Genomic DNA, 17,406 nt, shown 5'->3' with positions numbered 1-17,406 from the left:
ATTTGCAGTCCTAAGCATTTATTATACAGATATACAAGAGCCAAATGACATATATTTGGCATCAACATGTGAAAGGATTGACTAAACATATGTTAATACATCCCTTAGGCTTACCGTGAAACATACTATGAAGCAAATACATGTGCTACTATGGTAAGCTATCTAGGCTACATAAAAGGAAATTGCAAAAACAGTATGGACAGTAAGTTATCGACTGAGTAATAAATATATATAAATACATAAAATATGTATATATTTACTATAGAATATCTCGTGAAAATTTTACAAGAATCTGGTAAAACTGGTTGCCTCTTGAGGGAAAGGAGACGGTATTCACTGTAATCACCCGTTATGCTTACGAATTTTGTAGAATGTGTATTACTTATTCAAAATACACATTTAAAAAATTAATACAAAACGAAAACCTGAGGCCCCAAGGCATAGATCGCTTTAGTTCACCAAAGAGACAATCTCGCGTTCATTAAACATTCAGAGTGCTTATCGTGTGCCCGGCACAGCAATAGAAGCTAAAGCAAAAGCCCTCCGCGCGTTACCAGGAGCGCCCAACCCAGCGTCCCAGGGTGAGCCCGGGTGCGGAGCGGGGAGGGGTGGGGTGCAGGGTCCGGCTTGCGAGGCTTGCGCAGAGGCGGTAGTAGGGCCCAACCGTCCTTAACGGTTGAGGGCCCTGGACCGCGGCTGGAATGCCCGCTTCCAAAGAAAACTACGCCCCTCCCCCCCGAGAAATGACCCCCGGCTTGTGCGTTTGCGCTGATCCCCCGACCCGTTCCCCTCCATCCCTAGGGAAAGGGGAACCCCTGACGCCGGCACCACCCGCAGCTCCCTTACCACGGGGCGCTCGAACTCGGGTTCCTCTCCATCTCTCCTGCTGCCTTGTCCGTCCACATCGTCTCTTCACTCCTCCGCGTAGCTCCTTCCCCTCAACCTCTCCAACTCTACGCCGCCTGTTTTAGGTTTTCCCCCAAAAATGTTTCCCATACCACCTGAGTCACTGCCACAGTAGATATAGGACCAATCAAGGCAAAAGATCGCAGAGGAAACAAGTGGCAGAGCATCACCCATCATAAGGCTGCTTTCTCCATGGTCACTGGGCTGTGGAGTGACACTGGCTCTGCACAAAGGCACTAATTTTTTGCGAACGATGACACACATGAGTGATTCCACGCTCTCGCACTTCGGTCCCAGCTTCGGGAGCGCTGATTTTCTCCGAGGTTAGGGGAGGTGGAAGCTTCTTCGGTAATTGGCCTAGAGGGAGCCTGGAAGGATTCCTTGAAGCCTCTAATTGGCTGTTTAATTCTCAGCAGGTGCAATCTCAATTAACAACGTCTGGTTTCCCGGGCTCCAATTGGCTGACGCGGTGGCCGGCTTTGAATTCCATCCGGGTAATTGGGTCTGAGCAGGCAGCAGCCCCGTCGCTCAGGGGCAGCCCGCTGAAGGATTGGTTGCGGCTCGGCAGGCGATTGGTCGGACTGTGAGCCGGGCGTTGATTGGTGCAGGCGGGCTGTGGGGGTGGGGAAGAGGCGGCTGAAGCGGGGCAGGCGGGGCTTGGAGTCGCGGTGCGAAAGGGAGGAGGTGACGGCCGCTGGGGTGAGGTGCGAGGCGAAGCGCGCGACGGCTGAGTCGAGGAGCGGTAAAGGCGGGGACGCGGCGCGGAGGCTTGGGGAGTGCGAGAGGCTGAGCCTGGGGTGCCCGGGCCACAAGCAGGCGGGAAAGTGGGGCCGAGCGAAGGGAGGCGTCCGAGGGCGTGGTCAGCGGAACCCCGGGGCTACTAACAGAATCCAAAGAAGTGCTCTGGCCCCACCACGAACCCCCAGGCCAGTTTGGACTACAAGACTGGTGTTTTTGGTCTTTTTTGACACTGAGAACCGCCATCAGTTTATCGGTTTGCCTTTGATTTTTCTCCAGTGTTTTCTTTATCTCTAATAGGATGACTGTTTCCAGTTGTCAGAAAATAATAAATTGGGGTTTTTGTTTGTTTTTCCAGTTTCCCTCCTTACTAATGCTGAAGACTCCCGTGTCAAAGTTAAATTTTTACTCTTTTCACAGCTTGAAGTGGGTTGATGCTTTCCCCCCCCCCCCCCCCCCCCCACTCACTAGTTAAAGATAAATATAGCAAGGATGGGAAAACTGAGCTGTTTCAGTTCCACAAGCCTATCCCCGTGTTTTAGCCACTTTGTAGGTTCTGGTTATCAGGAGATACTGGGGATGAGAAATCTACCCCCTCCCCCCCCCCCCCCCCCCCCCCCGCTCCCGTGGAGCTTGCAGTGATTTGCTAACGATGTTTTTGAAATGATAATGTAAAAGTAAGCCATAGTTATGCATATCAGGTAGTTAGCAACTGTTTCATGTAAATGTCAAATTTCAAAATCAGTATTTACTGAAAACCATTATTTAGTTGAATTTCTTCCCTTGAAATGAGCCACGTGTCTCCTCCTCTTCACTCTGCTTCCCCTGGGAACTATGGTTCTCAGTTCCAAACCTCCTTTTCACATTCATTTTTGAAGTCCTAAAATCAAACACAAGCTGGCATTCAGTACATACAGTTACATCTCCGTTGGTGCCGTGTTATTTACCACTTAAAGAGACACCGTATGAAATATGTATATTATAAATAAAATCATACTTGATTAATCAAGTAGATACTCCTTCTTTGAGACCGCTAACTCAATTAGCGCAAACTTCATTTGTAATATGTGAAAAGGAGTTAAGTGGAAATTAGCTTTGGATTCAAAGAAAAGCCGTGCAATAAAGTTATCCTGGTCGCAGACATTCATCTTCCCATCACGCACATTCCTTCCACCGCCAGATCATTAACATTCTCTCTCAAACACTACATCTACCAGGTGCTCAAATGAAAAACCTGATAGCTCCCTGGCTCACCCTCTAACCTTTCCCTGAATCAGTTGCTAGGTCTTGTGTATTCTACCTGTCAAAACTACTCTCCGTCTCCATCATTAACACCTGGACTAGCCTGTGAATTGGTCTCCCTACCCCCACAGTTGCTGCCTTCAATTCATTCTCCTGTAGACTGTCATTAGTCAAGAATTGCAAGCAATGCATGTGTTATGAAGGGATGTTTGGAGAACTATGGAAGCCCATAGTGATAAAACCCCAAGCACAGAAGTTCGGGATTAAGGGGGGTTTGGCTGCAGAGCCAGAGGAATATCATATATTTTTGCCTTGATCTTGATAGTTTCTGAATTGGAGGGGAAATGCTGTTGGGGTTTTGTTTTGTTTTGTTTTGTTTTGTTTGAGTCTCCTTAAAGAGGTGCCATTGTGACTGGTCTTCCAACCACTTTGCATACCGCATTGTATGGAAATGACTAACTGTGTAACCTTAGGGAAATCTCTTTATTTCCCTGGGCCTTGGTTTCCCCAGTGGGAACATTATTAGTAGAATCAGATCATCTCTTTGGTCCTTCCAATTCCAAAATTCTGTGATTTTTTTTTTTTTTTTAGGCATGAATTATAGCCAGAAAAGTGGTGTTAAAAGGCAGACAGCACTCCAGTGGAGATTAAGTTACTGCTCTGGTTCACAGGCCTAGATTTGTTTCCCAAAACCTTCAACACCTACAGACTCCTGCTTGTCAAGATAAAACCTTCCCTGCCTAATAGGAAGTCCTGTGAAGGAGCTACCAAGTCTGTCTGGACTGTTGTATCCCCAGGGCCAAGTACACGTTGGATACTCAATGTTTATTGGTTTGAATGCAGAAGATAAATTCGTATTTTAATGAAGTGGTTTTCAACTCTGTGCCATCTAAAAAACAATTTAAGTTCTCGCTCCTCCAGGCTGCTCCATTAACCAAGTATTTATATTGTCTTTGCATTGCCTGTAATTAGTTGTTTTGGTGTTTATCTTTCCTCCTAGACTTTATTTCAGGGCAAGAATTCTTATTCCTGCTTGTGTCCCCAGCATGTTCAGCCCATAACAAGGAGCCAGCACTCTTTCAGTGAGGCACATTAATAGTGAAGACAAGCTTTGCACTTTAGAGACTGTATGAGAAAATACATGCAGTAACCACTAGATAAAAGAAGGTGAATCTTTTCCAATTACCCAGAATAAACCATCTCGTAATATAAGAAAATAGTTTGAGGTTCAAAAACTCAAGAATGTAAGCAAAAATTCTTGTGAAACAGTTTGTTTCCTTTCTTTTAGTATATGCAAATATGATCCCACCCAAACTTTTATAGAGAGCAGTGAAAGGGTCTATTTACAGCCTAGGGAAAAAAAAATTTTTTTTTTAATTCAGTTAGGAAAGGGATCTCCTAACTCAAACCCATAGTAAACTCCATTCTTCCTACCCACTAAAGAAAAAAAATTCCCTCATGTCTGTACTGAATCTCCAAGTGATATACTATATATATTGGACCTACTTACTAAATAATTGCCTGGAATAACAAGACACTCGAAAAGGGTCACTCACCCAGGTCATACAAGGTTTTTTCTCTTCAGGGCATGAGTAGGCAAGAGAGTGAATTAAATTTGTTTAAAACTGTTGGTTGAAAACATAGATCTGGCAAACTTCTGGTGGTTGTTTAAAGAACTTTATTTCTACTGGTCAGTAAAGCTCTATGAGGCCACATGCAAAAATTCGGTCCTCTGTTTAATAGTAGGAAATCCACCCGCGGTCTTGACATGACTTTTCTCTGCTCCTTGGAAGGAGATTTCTGTGCGAAGACTTCTCTTTTCCTTCACTCTTCCTGAAAGGCTTTCAGGAAAAGCACATTTAAAACCAAAGTTTTATTCCTAAGTAGGTCTTTTATTAACGAGCGTTTAGCCTTCCTACGATACAACTAGTTTTTTTAAGGTAAAAAAAAAACACGTTATTTTCTTGGATATTATAATCATTTGGGTTGAATTTTTTACCTGGAGGCAAATCATAGCATAAATTATATTTCCTCACTCATTTTAAGGCAAGTTTCATTAAAAGCCATGCTGTGTTATACTAGATTGTACTACCTGGAAATAGACACTGTCTTTAGTTTTTTACCAGCTACAGTGTTTTCAGTGTTAAACAAGTATTTGTTAATTTTGAATTGCCAAAGACACCCAAGTACTGTTCTGCTGAAAGTTTATGTGAAAGAAAAGGGGGAGGAGCTCCTAAAGTTACTTTGTAAGGTTCTTAATATCCAAATAATACCCCAGACTCTGGGTAAGAGATTAGGTGACCTCTCTAAGCATATATACTCCTTCCTACCTTATAGGATTGCATGAAGATCAATTAAAATAATGTATGGAAAGGGCCTAGTGGCATAGTAGCTACTCAGTACATTTATCTCTTCATCTTTGTCATCCTTAGTGCCACAATAGCATTTAGCACATAGAAGTGCTTAATAAATGTGGTTGAATGGCACTGCTGAATCCATTAGTCTAGAAGACACAGGCATAACAATACACAGTTGCATACAGTGTGAACAAGTGCCATCAGGGAAGTACCATTTACGGGGCAGCATGAACTAAGAAGAAACCCTAAGCCAGCCAGGGGAAATCCTACAGGCCTTAGAAGGAGTGTACCAGTCGAGCTGAGACTTGAGGAAGGAGTAGGGTTTTGCCAGGGAGATCAGATGGGCTAGGGAGTATAAGGAAGACAAGTGAAGTGACACATGGGTCAAAGTAAGGATATACAGGAGAGCATGTCCTTTTCCCCTAGTAGCAGTGGGGTTAGAAAAGAAGGCTGCGAAGGTAGTAGGCAGAGATCAGATGATAAAGAACTTTCATGCCATTAATGACTTTTCATGAAAGCAACAGTCGTTGAAGTTTATTCATTCAACAAATGATTATTGACTGGCTACTGTGTGCTAGGCACTGAAGAATGAAAACATTCCTGCCCTATAGAATTTACATTCCAGTGGATATACAATCAAAACGAAGACCTCGCAAGTCATTATAATAACTTTGGCTTAGAATCATAGTGAGATTGAAAACCACTGGAAGGTTTTCAGTGGAAGAGCAACATTATCTGACTTATTCCAGCTGTTGAGAATAAACTGGACAATGGCAAATGCTGGGATATAATTCATTGCGATAATTTGGGCAAGAGATAGTGATGTTTAAAGCAAATGATGGTCATAGCAGTGGAGTGGTAAAATGTCAGATTCTGGATAATTTGAAGGTAGAATGAATAGGATTTGCTGATAGCCTGGAGGTGCTATTTGAGGGTAACCCGAGCAAAAGAATGGAGTTGCCATTTACTGAGTCAGCCAATACTACAGACAAGTGTTGCACCTGTTGAGTTTGAGTTTGAGATGCCTATTAGACATCCAGTGGAGATGTTGTCTCCCAGACATTTACGTATACAAACCTGGAGTTCAGGAGAATGGTCCTAATTGGATCTATGAATTTGGGAGTTCTCAGCGTAGATGGGATTTAAAGCCAAGCTGTGAATGAAATTTGGCAAGATCACCGAGGAAGTGAGGAGAGGAGAGGGCAAAGGACAGAGCCCTGGGGCACTGCAATATTTAGAGGTTACAAGAAGGAGAAGGAAACGGACTAATAGAACAGCCAGAAAGGAGAAAGAAAAACCAGGAGAGTGCTGTCATGGAAGCCAAGTGAAGAAAGGGTCTCCGAGCAGTGGGAATCCCCAGCTGTGCCAGATGTGGGGGCAAGGGCAGGTAGAGTGAAGACCTTAGCAATGTGATGTCACTGGTGACCTTGGCAAGAGCAGCAGGAGTGGGTTCAAGAAGAGAAATTGAGCACAGAAGTATTGGCACTTGTGAGTTTTCCTGTAAAAGGAAGGGAAGAAATGAGAAGTATTTGGAGGAATAAGTAGAATCAAGAGTTTTAAAGAAACTAGAAACAGTGGTATGTTTGCTGATGGAAAGATCCAGTAGAGAGGAAAACCTTAATGTATGAGAAGGAAGGAGAGCGACACTTTTATGAGAGACTTCAGTGCCCAGAACAGAAATGGTTCATCCATGGTCACAGGAGAGAAGGTAGGGATTTGGGCATAGATAGAAGTAGGTGGGTAAATGTGGTGGAACTTGGCTAATGTTTTCTCTGAATGCTCTACTTTCTCAGTGGCGTAGGAAGTGAAGAGAACATGATTTGAGAGTGAGGATGGAGAAGGAGGCACTAGAGGCTTGAGAAGAGACCGTATGAATTGCCTGGGAGGGTGAGAAAGACTAGAGAATAAGGAAATATAGTGAAGATGTTAAGATTAGCTAGGCAGCAAAATGAAGGTACAGAGTCAGACTAAGCAAGAAGGCTGTTGCAGTGGTCTGAATGAGATTCAATGAGCTTCTGAATCAGGTGCCGTGTTGTTGGAGTTACTAGCATATAGGTAGTAGTTGAGGCTGCAGGTGTGGATGAAATTGCCCAAAGACAGCAGAGTGACAGTAGCAGTGGATAGAGGCCACAGGAAAACAAGACCAAAACCACAAAGGCACCTCCAGGGCAAGAGAAGGAGAAGCCAAGAGAAGAAGGGCACATAGGGGAGATTAGGTAGGGCTTATACGTGCCATCTCTGTTGGCTACCTGGGAGGTTGTCGTTTCGGTAAAGGAGTAGGGCAGACCTCCTTCCAGTGTTAGCTGAGGAATGACTAGAAATCAGGAGTATAGATAAAAGAAGAAAATGAAGTGGAAGCAGCGGAGTCTAGAAGTCGAAGGGAGGAGAGCCTGAAAGGCCTAGAAAGCTATTCCTTGCAGAGACAACAGCTTCTGGAAAGGCCTAGAGACATGGAAGAGCACAGATAAGGAATTTGAAGCAGTCTGATGTGAAATTTAAAGGCGTATTTTTGTAATGTTTGATTCATATAATATTTTTTTTATTCCTTTGTCCTATAAAGTCGTGATCAACGTATAGTTCTCCCTAGGAGGGGGGAAGGAATGAAGTATGCCTCTGTTGTGTATGTCCCTTAGCAACTTTTAAAAAATACCGAGACCTTTTTACATGAAATAGATTTTGGGAAAAAAAGATTTTGATACTGCTCAAGCTCTTGATATGGGAAGGTAGGCAGTATTCTTTTCAATAATATTGAAGTAGTATTCTTTTCAATAATATTGTCATATGTTCCCATGCTTCTCTGCCAGTCGTAAAGGTTGGGATGAAATTGCTTCTTTTCCCTCATTTGCTTATTTCAGGATGTAAGTCAGAATACAGCAGAAAATGTCCACTGAACGAACTTCTTGGACAAGTTTGTCCACTATTCAGAAAATAGCGCTGGGCCTCGGGATCCCAGCCAGTGCAACAGTTGCCTATATCCTATACCGCAGGTACAGGGAGAGCAGAGGTATGTGGACTCCCGGCTGTAAATATGGAAATGTTCAGGCTGTGCTCTGGCCTTGTTAAATTGAAATGAAAATTTTCCTTGTTGGACTGGGTATGTCTATTGGGATGTAATTGGCTTTCTTTGAGGGGGTCTTTGAAACTGTTTGGTTTCTTCTTTTCTATGTTCTTAATGTGAAGCTAGTCTGTGGAATGAAGAACTCCTAATTCTATTCTCTTTTCCCTTCAGCAACAGCAGCACTGCAATGGGTTCTTTTTCTTTTTTATCTATAGATAGTAAAGAGTATAATCTCTTTTTTTACAATAGTTTTTTTTTTTAATGTTTATTTTTGAGAGAGAGAGCATGTGCACACAAGCGGGGGAGGAGCAGAGAGCGAGAGAGACAGAATCTGCAGCAGGCTCCAGGCTCTGAGCTGTCAGCTCAGAGCCCAACATGGGGCTCGAACCCACGAACCATAAGATCATGACCTGAGCCGAAGTCAGACATTTAACCAACTGAGCCTCCCAGGCGCATATACTCTTATCTTTTTTATATGCTTTTTGCATTTAGTTGTTAGAAAGCTAACCATGGGGTCCAGCTTCCACACAGGCTGAACCTAGAGAAAGGATTTAGGTACAAGCAGAAGTTCTGAGCCCAGTGTATTCATTGGGCAATTTAGCCTTTGTTCTTCTCCAGGAGTCCTATCTTGGGAGACACAGCTTACCCAAAATCCAGCACCCCTTTCTTGCAGAGCCAAATGCTTTTCCCATTTTAGCATCTGAAACAGTATCCCAGAGACAATGCCTATCTTCTGGGGCCCTCTAATTCCTACTCAGGTGCTACTTTTCTTTGTCATTATGGTTGAGATCCTTAGTCTGTCTTGTGGATCAGTCTCTTTGACACCTAGTTTCAGGGGAGGGCTGGGGTACTTGGATGCTATCTGAGTCTGATCTGATGAGCCATGATCTATGCAGAAGAACGGTTGACATTTGTTGGGGAGGACGACATCGAAATAGAGATGCGAGTTCCCCAGGAGGCCGTAAAGCTCATCATTGGCCGGCAAGGAGCCAATATTAAACAGGTAAGTGTGTAAGCAAGCAATTGGCTTTCCCAGGGATTGATTCTGCTTAATAACTTCTTGCTTCCCTCCTCTGCCCCCATCCCACAAAAGCCACCTGCACTATGTAGGTCTTTAAAAGAAATAAATAAAGGAACATTTAGCTAACCGTGCTCTTTTCCTTCTAAAGAAGAGTACTTCTCCCCAGAGCATGCATGACTTAGCTTGAAATGGGTATTTTTTTAATGTTTATTTTAGAGAGGCAGAGAGAGTGAGCATGCACGCGTGAGCAGGGGAGCAGCAGAGAGGGGAACAGCAGATCCTAAGTGGGCTCTGCGCTGACAGCAGAGAGCCTGCTGTGGGGCTCGAACTCACAAAATGGGAGAGCATGATCTGAGCCGAAGTCAAGACACTTAACTGGCTGAGCTACCCAGGTGCTCTTGAATTTTTTTTTTTTTAATGTTTATTTATTTTTGAGAGACAGAGTGCGAGCAGGAGGGGGCAGAGAGAGAGAGACACAGAATCTGAAGCAGGCTCCAGGTTCCGAGCTGTCAGCACAGAGACTGACCATGAGATCATGACCTAAGCTAAAATCGGACACTCAACTGAGCAACCCAGATGCCCTGAAATGGGAATTTTTGATTGTGTGATTCTAAACTTGGTGCAGTCTGAACCATTCTTTTCTACTGTGGAATTAATTAGCTCTCATTAATTGATAGTAAATATTGAATTGGCCTAATTGTTCTTATTATCTATTCAGTTTGTTAAGAAAACAAAATATTTGACTCTCTGATCCAAATAAAATGAGAGGGAAAGAGGGTTCTAAATACAAAGAGAGTGGCGCCTGGTTAGTTAGTTAGAAGCTTAATTGGTTAAGCTTCTGACTTCGGCTCAGGTCATGATCTTGCAGTTTGGTTAGTTCAAGCCCTGCATCGGACTCTGTGCTTGACACCTTAGAGCCTGGAGCCTGCTTCAGATTCTGTGTCTCCCTCTCTCTCTGCTCCTCTCCCATTTGCACTCGTGCACACTCTCTCAAAAATAAATAAGCATTTAAAAATTTTTAAAAAAATATAAAGAGAAACTGTTTTGAATGAACTATTATTTGGGGTTACCTTTGTCACTAATCGCCTTTCATCAGTACAGATAGTTGAGGACAGCTTATAGCATCTTGATTTAACTGATAACTGTCCAGTTCCATCTACTTCCAGGGTTAAGTTGAAAGTGTACCTAGCTGACCCAAATGGGAGCTATTCCAGAGCGGACTGCCACGTATCCTTTTCTCTGCAGCTGCGGAAACAGACAGGTGCTCGGATTGATGTGGACACAGAGGATGTAGGCGATGAACGGGTGCTGCTTATCAGTGGGTTTCCTGTGCAGGTGTGCAAGGCCAAAGCAGCCATCCATCAGATCCTGACAGAGAATACCCCTGTGTCTGAGCAGCTTTCTGTTCCACAGAGATCCGTGGGCAGGATCATAGGTACCACTGGACAGCTTCTTCTGCTGTTTCCTTTTTCTTTCACCTTTGCCTTCCTTTCATACCTTCCCAAGGGTTTTTCCTGGCCTTCTTCCCCATCACCTTCCTGAGGGAGCATGGGGAGACAGGGACATTGAGACCAGAGCTGTACATTTTTACAGAAGCAGTGGTAAACCCAAACCCCATTACCCCAAGAAGCTATATGGTCTGAACTTTACAAATAGGCTCTGGAAGGGTTCAGGTAAATGTATTTACCTCACAATAGATTTTTAAAGGAGAGCTAAGCCTGCTCATATTTATCCCAGATCTTTCAAGACCGTGCTCTTCCAGAGAGCACCTGCTATGCCTTCCCCTAGAGCAGTCCTTATGCTTCTCCTAGAGGCAGAGAATTGTCCATTCTTGCCTCAGTGCCTCTCACACTGTGTAGGATATCTTCTAATAAAGTGCAGATATAAAGTGTGCTGAGTGGCCAAAAAATGGGAATGACGTGAAGTACACTAAATGTTTAGAGTTTAAGTAAAGCAGAAAGAGAAGATTGTCCCTGTTCCCCTTCATATAGTAAGGATTGCAATAGTTCCTGCTTTCTAGTCAATATCTTACATTCTGTTCACTTTGAAAATAAGAACAGACTCTCCTAGTATATACAAAATAGTGATTTTTCTAGTAGTTAAAGCTGGCCAAGAGGGAAGGACAGGTTTTTATGTGTTTTTCAATGCAGGGAGGGGTGGTGAGACAATTCGTTCTATCTGTAAAGCCTCTGGAGCCAAAATTACCTGTGACAAAGAATCAGAGGGGACGCTACTACTATCAAGGCTTATAAAAATCTCAGGAACACAGAAGGAAGTGGCAGCAGCCAAGGCAAGTAGTTAGTAGACTTGAATTGTGTCTAAGAATGAGAAGAATCCTTTACTCCACCCTGGGTCAAAATATGTGGCCAAATCGATCTCCTCTCTTATTTTCCACAGCATTTGATACTAGAGAAAGTTTCAGAAGATGAAGAACTTCGGAAGAGAATTGCTCATTCTGCAGAAACCAGAGTCCCACGCAAGCAGCCAATCAGTGTAAGAAGAGAGGAAGTGATAGAGTCTGGTGGAGCTGGAGAGCCAGCTTTGTGGAAGAGCACTGATACTGGTGCCGGGCCAGAGCCGGCTACACCACTGAGAGTTCCTCCCCGAAAAGGAGGCGGTGACATGGCTGTCGAAGGGCCAGAAGGTGCTTGGGAGAAACCTAATGGGGACAGCTTTCAGAAATCTGGAGCCCAGACCAGTCCAGAGATGTCCATGTTTGAAAGTATGTAACAAATGGGAACCCATTTACCATATGGAAGGTAGAAATACTGGCTTAGACAACCCAAAAAAGGAAGCAGTAAAAATAATTTGTTTTCTTGACTGCACTTATGAGCCTCTTCACAGAAGTCCTTTTGTGTGGTGATATTTTACTTGGGTTACTACTAAACATGAATAATTTTCGGAACACAAACCAGACTAGTGATGGAGAATGATAATATACTAGTGAAATATACTAGTTCACAGGAAACTAGTCTGAGTAATATATCGAGTAATTGAATTTACATGGTATTCATTTCTAAATGGATTTATTAAGTAAAATACTCAGCCTGATTTTTTTTTTTGGCTTATCTCATTACTGCTTTTAAAAATCATCACCATTCAAGGAGGATGAAAAGATTGTGAGCATTCTCTTCTGTGCATAGGTTTGGGGATGGACGGGGAAGACCAGGTCCCCTAAGAGGTTCATAGACTTGTTTGGGGGTCACACAATGAGTCCGTGATAGAGTAGGATCTGGAACAGGCCCACATCTTTCCTTTGGTCCATGTTGCAGTTATAATTGATGTCTGATTTGAATACATGGCAGATGACTAGAAGTGTAAACTTATTACTCAGTTACATAGAATGGTACACAGCTCAGCTTAGCACCTTTCTTCAGGATGTTCTTATATGAATCATTCAGTTGTCCCTCCAGCCATTTTTTAAATGGTGATAGCCACTTGGTTATTTTTGTAACTCTCGCTTCTGATGCAGTCTGCCTTTTTTTTTTTTTTAATTTTAGAGCACAAGCAGGGGAGAGGGGCAGAGAGAGGGAGAGGGAGAGAGAATCCTAAGTAGGCCCCGTGCTGTGTGTGGAGCCTGATGCAGGGCTCGATCCCACAACCCTGGGATCATGACCTGAGCTGAAATGAAGAATAGGATACTCAACCCACTGAGCCACCCAGGCACCTCCAGTCTCCCCATTTCAACCATAGTTTTAATATGGTCACCAAGTTAGATGGTGAGGATTCTGTAGCTTAACTTGCTTATCCCTGTGTTTAGTCCCTAGTCCTGACTTCAGTTTCCATGCCGATGAGTTCCTGGAAGTCTACGTGTCTGCCTCTGAACACCCTAACCACTTCTGGATCCAGATCATTGGCTCCCGCAGTCTGCAGCTGGATAAGCTTGTCAGTGAGATGACCCAGCACTATGAGAACAGTCTAGTGAGTTACTGTAGGGACAGGGTTGGGTTTGATGAAAAGGGGGCCTTTTTTATTGTGATGTGTTCTCTTTTTCTCCTAGGGAACAACTACTTGTTCTTTCTCCTCCTCGTATTTACTGCTTATCTGTTTTTTAGCTTGCCCATCCTAACTCTCCCAATCCTGATCCCCCTCCTCATGTGCAGCCTGAAGACTTGACTGTGCATGTGGGAGACATTGTAGCAGCACCTCTACCTACAAATGGCTCCTGGTACCGAGCTCGGGTCCTTGGCACTTTGGAGAATGGGAACCTGGACCTGTACTTCGTTGACTTTGGAGATAATGGTGATTGCCCACTGAAGGACCTCCGGGCACTCAGGTCAGTGTGGAGGCCGGGGTGGAGTCCCAGCTGTTAACTCAGCCCTGGCCATCGCAGGTGGTGTGCTCTTGGCACTCATCACTGGGGGGTTGGGAAGAGAGCCTGCTGACAGAGAGCAGATGATTATCTTCTCCCTTGGGTTCATTGGTGATGTCTAGAAACACAGACCTTGTAAGAGGCCCTTCTGGCACTGGGATTCTAATTTCAGTTTCTTTCCTTTAGGAGTGACTTCCTAAGTCTTCCATTTCAAGCAATAGAATGTAGTCTGGCACGGATCGCCCCCTCAGGTAAATTGGTCACAATACCTATTGACCTTGCCTCCAAATAAAATAACTTCCTTATAGCACTTGGCAGGATTTCTCACATTCCCAGGCTTTTTGAGTTCTGGGCACTCAGTTGTCTTTTCCCTCCCAGCAGTAGAAAGCAGTAACCAGGAACACGCCTGGCAGGCAGACATAGGTGTCTTTTGGAGTAGAAATAGGTGGGTATAATCTCATCCCATCAGTAGGGACCCCTTCTTAGGCTCTCCCTGCAATCTTTTGCCAGGTGAACAGTGGGAAGAGGAAGCTTTGGATGAGTTTGACAGACTCACTCACTGTGCTGACTGGAAGCCCCTGGTGGCTAAGATCTCCAGCTATGTCCAGACTGGGATCTCAACTTGGCCCAAGATTTACTTATATGATACTAGCAATGGGAAGGTACGACTGGGGTCCACTCATGGCTCACCGTCTCGTCAGTATATTTATATCCTCATTCACTTTTTCTTTCCCAGAAGCCCTTATCTGATATTTGCTATTATTCCTGCCTCCTAAGATCCTGCTTACTGAAGGAATGTCTTTAATTTTTTTTTAATGTTTGTTTATTTTTGAGAGACAGAGACAGAGTGTGAGCGGGGGAGGGGCAGAGAGAGAGAGAGAAAGACACAGAATCTGAAGAGGCTCCAGGCTCTGAGCCGTCAGCACAGAGCCCGACACGGGGCTTGAACTCACAAGCTACAGGATCATGACCTGAGCTGAAGTCGGATGCTCAACCGACTGAGCCACCCAGGCACCCCTGAAGGATCACTTCGAGTATCACTCCTAACCCTGCTGTCCTGGTTCCTCAGATATGCCCCTCTCTACAGAGAACATCATTCCCTTTGCATTTTTCTTCTTAGAAACTTGATATCGGGTTAGAATTAGTTCGTAAAGGATATGCAGTTGAACTTCCTGAAGACATGGAAGAAAACAGAGCCATCCCAGACATGTTGCACGATGTGGTGAGTACACGTAATGTGCTGCTCCGGGGCGAGTCTGCCCCGGGAGACGGGAGGGCTTCTGGTCACACGTGATGTGCTATGGAGGGCTTTCCTAAGGGGGCGTCCTTGTTCCTCTCAGCTATCTGACTCCACTGCCTTAACCAGAGCCTGAGGACAAAATGAGAGGGCAGCCTCTCCTTTCCCACCAGCCACTACAGTCTTCTTCTCTCGTCTTCATCCCTGCAGGCCACAGAAACAGAGGTCTCTCTCGGCAGCATGCTCGCTGAGACCAGGAAGAGCCCTGGAGAAATAGCAAATACCCTGTCCTGCCTCAGCTTGTCAGGTACAAACCGCATTTCCTCCCCAGAGCATCTTTGGGAATTACTGGTTTTCAGTGAGTCTCTCCAAACTAGGGACAGTGTTAAGACTTAGCTCTTAAAAAACGGCCACAGGGCACCAAGAAGTCCGTATTCCCTGAGTCTCAGTGGCCATGCCTAACTTCCTCCCCTTTCTGCTAAGCAGAAGCTGCCTCTGTGTCTGGTGATGATAATCTTGAAGAGGACTACTTACTGTGAAGTCAGCTGACGCCGTCTGCTGTGCCGTGTGAGTGCACCTTTCCTCTATCTAGCAACAGGAAAGTAACCAGGGGGACAGCCGGGGCTTGCTCTGTCCTCCCTTCCCTAGCCCATCTTAGCATGACTCTACATCTGTTTTCCTGCAGTTTCACTCGTTCTCAGGTTGAGCCTATTCAGACTTTTGTGTCTATGTGTTTGTGTCTTGGCAGGATTTGGTGCCTGGAGAGAGGAGCCTATGATAAAGGGATCTATGCAGTCCTTCTCTATTACCTACATGATCTGGCTTGCTGTGGACCAAATGCAAGCTCTCCTTCTGTTGGACTACCACAAAGAGTGTGGGGTGGAGAAGAGGACAAGTACATGTCCCTTCTCCACCTGCCCGACCCCATCTTCTTCGAGTTTGCTTCCAGGCTGCTCAGCCTCTGGTCCGCTGCTCTCTGCCAGGCGATTATTGTATGCTTCTGCAAGGCTGTGTCCTTTTTGAGGCTGGAAAGCAGCCAGGTTTTGGTCAGTGGAAGTGATGATTCTGCAGACTTCTGACTCACCTCCTCAGGTGACTCTGTTAATTAAAGGAGGTTTTTGAGTGGTTAGCTCAAAGACCGCAGTTGAGTTGGGAGGCACAGGCACAAATCAACATGATTATATTAAAAAGCCTCAGGAAATGGGAAGAGAACACTGCCTCCCAGCCTCAACTGCTGAAATGTTATTGGAGGTAGGTTTTTTGAAACAGTGCTCCAGCTATTTCCCTGTTAACTTTGGTTAAAATACAAGTTAGACAAAGAGAGGGCAGCTCAGGAAATACTCTAAAGTGCTAGTGTAGTATCTATATGTATACACACACACACACACACACACACCTCCATGAAGTGAAAGAGAACTTCCATAGCCGTTTAAATCATTTGGGGGATTCTTTGATGAATAAAGTTCTCAAGAAAATGATCTAAAACTAAATGTTGGTTGAATCAAGGTAGAAGCAGGACTATGGGTCCTGGAATTTGTCACACACCTTACGTGGAGGGCCCGTCTTTGAAGTGAGTGTCCATCCCATGCACAGATCCTATCCTTTCCCTAAAGGTATTTCAGAATTAAACATTCACTAAGAACCAAACCAGTTTAGGTTTGGGCTTTGTGAATAAGGACCCCACCCAAACTAGGTATTTGGAAGAGGCCTGGGTTCTGGTAGGTCTCCACTATGACCTTACGGTAAGCCTTCCGGGAGGCCATGTCTTCACGCACCCCTGCATCGTGGCCAGTAGCATTCAGCCAGTGAGAGCTGTAAAAGGGACTTGGCAGCAAGTGTAAGTGTGTAGTAATGCGAGTGGTGGGGTAATGGCCGATGAACAGGGAGGGCTTTTTTTTTTCCAATATATGAAATTTATTGTCAAATTGGTTCCCATACAACACCCAGTGCTCATCCCAAAAGGTGCCCTCCTCAATACCCATCACCCACACTCCCCTCCCTCCCACCCACCCCCCATCAACCCTCAGTTTGTTCTCAGTTTTTAACAGTCTCTTATGCTTTGGCTCTCTCCCACTCTAACCTCTTTTTTTTTTTTTTTCCTTCCCCTCCCCCATGGGTTTTTGTTAAGTTTCTCAGGATCCACATAAGAGTGAAACCATATGGTATCTGTCTTTCTCTGTATGGTTTATTTCACTTAGCATCACACTCTCCAGTGCCATCCACGTTGCTACAAAGGGCCATATTTCGTTCTTTCTCATTGCCATGTAGTACTCCATTGTGTATATAAACCACAATTTCTTTATCCATTCATCAGTTGATGGACATTTAGGCTCTTCCCATAATTTGGCTATTGTTGAGAGTGCTGCTATAAACATTGGGGTACAAGTGCCCCTATGCATCAGTACTCCTGTATCCCTTGGGTAAATTCCTAGCAGTGCTATTGCTGGATCACAGGGTAGATCTATTTTTAATTTTCTGAGGACAGGGAGGGCTTTTTAAGGATCTGTAAGATGAACTACAAAACTTAAAACTAGC

General features: G+C 44.5%; 1 protein-coding gene across 7 annotated transcripts; it reads left to right on the top strand.

Annotated features, from left to right (window-relative positions):
- The first annotated feature begins 1,562 nt into the window (after positions 1-1,562).
- On the top strand, positions 1,563-16,561 carry TDRKH (tudor and KH domain containing). Of its 7 annotated transcripts, XM_042954003.1 has the most exons (16): positions 1,563-1,648; positions 3,478-3,824; positions 3,932-4,053; positions 8,099-8,247; positions 9,198-9,304; positions 10,568-10,757; positions 11,473-11,612; positions 11,720-12,044; positions 13,083-13,243; positions 13,426-13,598; positions 13,821-13,885; positions 14,145-14,296; positions 14,755-14,856; positions 15,082-15,178; positions 15,358-15,438; positions 15,620-16,560. In XM_042954003.1, exons 4-15 carry the CDS (start codon positions 8,124-8,126, stop codon positions 15,408-15,410), a joined length of 1,689 nt encoding a protein of 562 aa, XP_042809937.1. In that variant the 5' UTR covers positions 1,563-1,648; positions 3,478-3,824; positions 3,932-4,053; positions 8,099-8,123; the 3' UTR covers positions 15,411-15,438; positions 15,620-16,560. The 7 variants fall into 7 exon arrangements, with proteins under 7 accessions (XP_042809937.1, XP_042809942.1, XP_042809940.1 ...); XM_042954008.1 differs by lacking the exon at positions 3,932-4,053 and having other exon boundaries at positions 11,509-11,612; positions 15,620-16,561; XM_042954006.1 differs by lacking the exon at positions 3,932-4,053 and having other exon boundaries at positions 3,478-3,689.
- The last annotated feature ends 845 nt before the right edge of the window (positions 16,562-17,406 follow it).

This window comes from Panthera leo, chromosome C1 (assembly GCF_018350215.1).
Source record: "Panthera leo isolate Ple1 chromosome C1, P.leo_Ple1_pat1.1, whole genome shotgun sequence".
Lineage (NCBI taxonomy): Eukaryota > Metazoa > Chordata > Mammalia > Carnivora > Felidae > Panthera > Panthera leo.
Note: the sequence above shows the minus strand (reverse complement) of the source record. Positions and strands in the feature narration are given on the sequence as shown.

Excerpts from the sequence above, each read along its gene's own strand:
- TDRKH (XM_042954006.1), top strand. The coding sequence starts at position 8,124 with ATGTCCACTGAACGAACTTCTTGGACAAGTTTGTCCACTATTCAGAAA. Across the intron at positions 12,045-13,082 it reads AGAGATGTCCATGTTTGAAA|TCCCTAGTCCTGACTTCAGT; the intron begins GTATGTAACAAA and ends CCCTGTGTTTAG. Across the intron at positions 14,857-15,081 it reads CAGACATGTTGCACGATGTG|GCCACAGAAACAGAGGTCTC; the intron begins GTGAGTACACGT and ends TCATCCCTGCAG.